The sequence below is a fragment of the Atta colombica genome, unplaced genomic scaffold, assembly GCF_001594045.1.
Source record: "Atta colombica isolate Treedump-2 unplaced genomic scaffold, Acol1.0 scaffold220, whole genome shotgun sequence".
In the NCBI taxonomy this organism is placed as follows: Eukaryota; Metazoa; Arthropoda; class Insecta; order Hymenoptera; family Formicidae; genus Atta; species Atta colombica.
The window spans coordinates 676,925-682,293 of NW_017259317.1; the positions used below are offsets into that span (position 1 = coordinate 676,925).

General features: G+C 34.3%; 1 protein-coding gene across 1 annotated transcript in view; it reads left to right on the forward strand.

Annotated features, from left to right (window-relative positions):
• The window catches only part of LOC108687934, a 112,011-nt gene that overhangs the window by 561 nt on the left and 106,081 nt on the right, over positions 1-5,369 (forward strand). Inside the window, exons 2-3 of the mRNA XM_018193979.1 lie at positions 673-931; positions 2,812-3,110. Coding sequence (XP_018049468.1) covers positions 673-931; positions 2,812-3,110 — 558 coding nt within the window. The remainder of the gene's footprint in view (positions 1-672; positions 932-2,811; positions 3,111-5,369) is intronic.

Sequence of the window (5,369 nt, forward strand, 5' to 3'; positions counted from 1 at the left end):
AATTATAATTATATTTTCATTCAATAAATATATCATATTTTTTAATAGGCGATCATATTTATTAATTGATAAATATAATTATGATATATATTATTAGACTGCGGATATTTATGCAAAATATTTAACTGAATATTTTGCATAAATTGCATATTTACAGATGGCAATCTCAATCTTTTTATTTTACTTTTTAATAACTCTTTAACGAATAATGCTCCGATCGACTGCTCCGATGATTAATATTCAATTAAATATTTTGCATAAATGTTCGCAGTCTAATAATTATATATCGGAAAAATACTAAATTTCAATAAATACTTGTTTGAAGTTTTAAGTAAATATTACTAAATATAAACATATACTTATTTGATATAAAAATGACTAATTTAATTATTCTTTTATTAAGTAAGTATTTACTGTAAATAAATATTTACTTAGTACTATTCAAAGAAATATTAAAATTTAATAATTTCTTTTTTAGTGTAATTATTTAAAAAACTAGCGCCTTGCTAGTTTATTAGCCTATTAACTTATCATTATTATTATTATTATTATTATTATTATTATTATTATTATTATTATTATTGAGACGAATCTAATAAAATTCATATACAATCATTTTATCATCATTGACAACAGTTAACGAAAATTGGCATTGCGCATGGATTGTTGCAGTAATGGCGGACCAAGCCGCGTGACGCTCCAGGACATTGTCAGAAACGATCCTGGATACACGCCGAACATCGAGCACTTAGTGTTTCCGGAGCGCAAGAGCAGCAATCCGAATTTGGCGGGTGTTATCGATGGCTCGCCGCCAAATAAATCCAAGTCAAATGCGAGCTCAGGAAGATCCAGACTCGCCGAGGTCTTCGCTCGGCATTACGCAAGAGGATCCTCGCAAGACTCCGTTACGTCCAGAAAAAATCACGTAAATGTATGTCTTGAGACATAATCGAATGAATTTAATCTGTTTTATTAATCTAACACATTGGTGCTCTTGTCGTTATTTAAGTTCACTTGATATTACAAATTTAAAGCATTTTTCTTTAAATTGGTATAAATTAGTACAATTCTTTCTGTCGATTAGTTAATCAAATGATTCAAAGCACTTTATTGTGGACCACTAAGTAGACCGCATTCTCAATTACACTGTGACGGAATATAATTGAAAATTTTGAATTATTAATCTTTTCACAGAGAAAAGTATTTGGTTTTAACCAGGTTAACTAAAATTTAAATTAACTAGAATTCTGGTAGAAAATGAACCCAGAATTCTAATTAAATCTACTAGATTTCGGGTTAAGATAACCAACATTCAGAATTTCCTTGGTTATTATTAGAATTCTTTATTTATTAGAATTCTAATAGATTTAATCAGAAATCTTAATCAAAATTCTGGATTTATTTTCCACCAGGATTCCAATTAATTCAACTAAATATTTTTCTCCGTGTATATTTCATAAAATCACTTGTCATGTCTGGAGTATGTTCCTAAATATATTTCGATTACGATATGATATAAATAAATTTATATAGATGGATGTTTAAAAAACAAATCAGGTGACATGTCATTGAGATATTGAGTCGTGGAGTAATAAAAGTCAATAAAGTGACACACACGTTCGAAGTTCGAGTTATCGCGACAAATCGCTCGTACGGAGTTCTCCTCTCAGGCAGGACATACGAGAATAAAAATACTTTCTTCGACACGCGACGGAGTTGCGCCAACCCGCCGGTTGTTCATACGTGCTTCAACCGTATTTGGAAGTAGAGACAGCCGCACGGCTCTTCATGCTCTTATGGCTACGCAAGTTTAGTCCGTGATCGACGTAACGATAATGGCGCCCTATAATACAGGCCCCTTTGGCAATTGACACAATTTCATAATGATCATAGCGATAATGATACCCGTTAACGAGTTCTGGTTAATAAGGGAAAATCAAAAACGATTAAAAAAAAGGAAACTAATATTTATGACGTAATACGTACGTTTCAAAAATTTTTTCATTGATATCCATTTCTCTTATATTATACCAATTTATCTCTTATGTTATACCAATGTATCTTTTATATTATACCATTATACCAATGTAGATTAATTTTAATCTTGATTTAACTCATTCTTCATCCTTTTCCAATTTTCGGAATTAGAAAATGATGAAGAGTTAGTTGAACCAAGATTAAAATAGAATTACATTGGTATAGAAACGAGTATTAAATATTTTTTTATAGAATATATTAGCAATTAAGAACATATTTTAAAATCACAGAAACATTAATTATTATTTAACAGTGATTTTATGTATCTGAAATTTTATCGCAATAATTAATTCTAGGATTATAGGACTATACAGTAAATCTCTTGGATTCAAGTAGTTATTTAAATTAATTTCTAAATGTGTTAATTATTTTCTAAATGCACGTTAAAAATAAATTTTTTTAAGAGAATGTCAGACATAGTAAAATATGAAAAATTCAAATCTTTTAACATGCATTTCTACTAATTTAGATTAACTTTAATCTCGATTTAATTTAGTTTCTAATTTTTTTTAATTCTTAGTTCTAGAAAAAAATAAGAAGTAAGTTAAACCGAGATTAAAGTTAATCTATATTAATAGTCAGAAGAGAGTAGTGTTTCGTGTAGAATTACCATAAATTACCATAAAATAAATGTTTAAATAAGGAAAAATTCAAACACTTAATTGGAATTTTCGCTCGGTCTCTCAGATCGGTGTGTGTAGTCCTCAGATTTTCAATCGCGTCCCACGGATTTTCTCTCTGCCCACGAAGAACGGCCTTGGATTTCGGTTACAGAGCACGTCGTTGGATAGTGGGAGCACGATAGGTCATCAGCCGGGGCCCGGCGGGCCCACGGTGGTGACGCGGAATACCGGACGCCGCTGGCTCTCGCAGAACTCGCAATCCTCGAGACAGCACTCGACCGAGGATGGGGTACGTGGGGGTAATGTGGGCGTCGGAGGGCCCATTTCGACCTTGTCCTCGAGCCAAACCTCCGGTCAGGCTGTGCCTCCCGCCCTGCCGCCGCGCAGAGTCAGTCCAGCCGCGGATACAAGCGAGATCACTAACGCGGGTCCTATCCCGCGTGTCGACAGGTAACTCACGCGTTTTATCTCTTTTCTATTTAAATTTGTCGCTCTGGAGAGTAGTCCCGGTGCGTTCTAACTGTTCCGTGAACTCCACAAGTACCAGTAGTACTGCACACGTTTTCAGCTTGATAATCTCTGAAATATTAAAAATAATCAATTGAAAAATTTAGAAACGTTGATTATGTGAACTTGGAAGATTTTGTAGTTACTATTGTGCACGGTTACTAGTGTGAAATCGTATATGTGTGATAAAATGGTGCAACTGTATCTATTTGAGTTATTGAAGAAGACATCCAATATGGAATCTTATGAAGTTCGCGTGACTGTCACATAGGAAACGAGACAGTAGCTAAATCGTTTTCCTGTTCATGCTTGTCCTTTCCGTCTAGATTCCCTTTAGATGCTAGTGTTTGTATGTGTACGTATGTACGTATGTAGTGTACGTATGATGCCGGACCACTCGCGTTACTTCTTCGTGCACTCGGATACTCACCGTCGAGCATGATCTGCTTACACGAGGGAGAGAATGTTAAATTTATCATCAAATGCCGAATGCCATCTAGAATGATATCCGTTCTCAAGGCTGATTGGCTGATTAATCTGTAAAGACAAGATTGGAGTTTTTCAAGAACATCTTGCATGATAAACACGTTAAAAATACCAAATCTCGTGCGGTATAAAAAAAGATTTGTCTCTTTTATACGAGACATTTTTATTGACATTCAAAAATAAACCGAGCAAGAGTAATTGCTGTTCTCGTACCAGTCAATTTTGACAGGTAAAAAGTATGATGGCTAAACGTACAGATGAGAAATGTTTTGCAATGTTCAATACAACGATTATACTGACACAAGCGTACGTGACAGTGGATTAAAAGAGAGGGTGGTCACTCCATCTTGCCAGTTTCTTATTCAGACTGAAAGATCGCTCTATTTAAAGTGCGGTTCTATTTAAGACATCACATTACTATCAAAGGAAGCGAACGACTCTACGTGTCATGTCGGTTAAAAGGTAAATATGATTAATTGAGGGCATAGATATTCCTGTCCCAATCGATTTGTTCGGCGCGTTTCGTTAGCTCCATATGTGGAGTGATATCGACGAAAGGTTATTCGCAGCAAGTATCTGAAATACACTTCGTCACCTAGTTTCATTGTACGTTTTTCTCTGTCTTTAGTCCAAATTAATTAATAGTTTCACAAATCACATCGGATGTCGAGCTGCTCATACAAATTCAGCGAATTCTGCATTTTTCATCGATAATCCTTTTTAGCGCTTCGTTAAGAAAAGTCCAAGACAAAATTAATTTTAATTAGAAGCTCATAAGGTCCTTTCATACGATTAATTTCGCATTTTAATGTTTAACATTTTAACATTTCTCATTTACCCGGTAAATCAAATTGCGTCTAATACAGCATCAAGGCTTTGAGACACAACTTGAGAGCGTCCCGGAAAATTTCATTTTCACGAACGTCTTTTTCATCTCCAATGATCTCTTTGATCGCACGTTAATCACAACAGGCGCCAAAGATGATTGAAACCCTAGTGGAGAGACTTTGAACTTTGTCCAGACCGTGGTGATGAAAATATCAATCATTATACTTACTTTCAATTCATATCATTTGATCTGTCTTGCAAAGAAAATATGGCGAGATCGATGTTCCCGCATACATTTTTCTCATTAATACAATTAGTATGGAAAAATTCCATTTTGATATTACATTTTCACGGGATATAACATTTTCACAGTAGTCTGTAAAAATTTTTTCCATGCGATGAAAGGTACAGAAAATGAAGACTGTGATACGATAAGAAATATAGTCGAGGGTACGAATGTCCGCGAAAAGATTTGCATTTACTCTCGAGGAAAACTATCGGATATCTGATTGTCACATATTCAAAGAGGTTTTTAATATACTAGTACATACGATGTAACCTTCGCTTGCTCTCTCTCTCTCTCTCTCTCTCTCTCTCTCTCTCTCTCTCTCTCACACACTCTCTCTCATTTTTATTACTTTTATATTTGTATTAATTAATTTATTTTTTTATCATTATTTCCGTTTACTTACTTTGTTATAACTGTAAGTTTGTTCTTAGAGAACTTGCCCTAGAATTTGAATAAAGCTATCCCCCCTCCCCCTCCCATATACATATGCATGCGCGCGCGTGTGTGCGTGGCGTGTGCGTGTGTGTAAAAAACTTTTTTATGTACACTAATACATAGCGAGATGGAGTAATATCTTCTATATATTATATTTTATATAT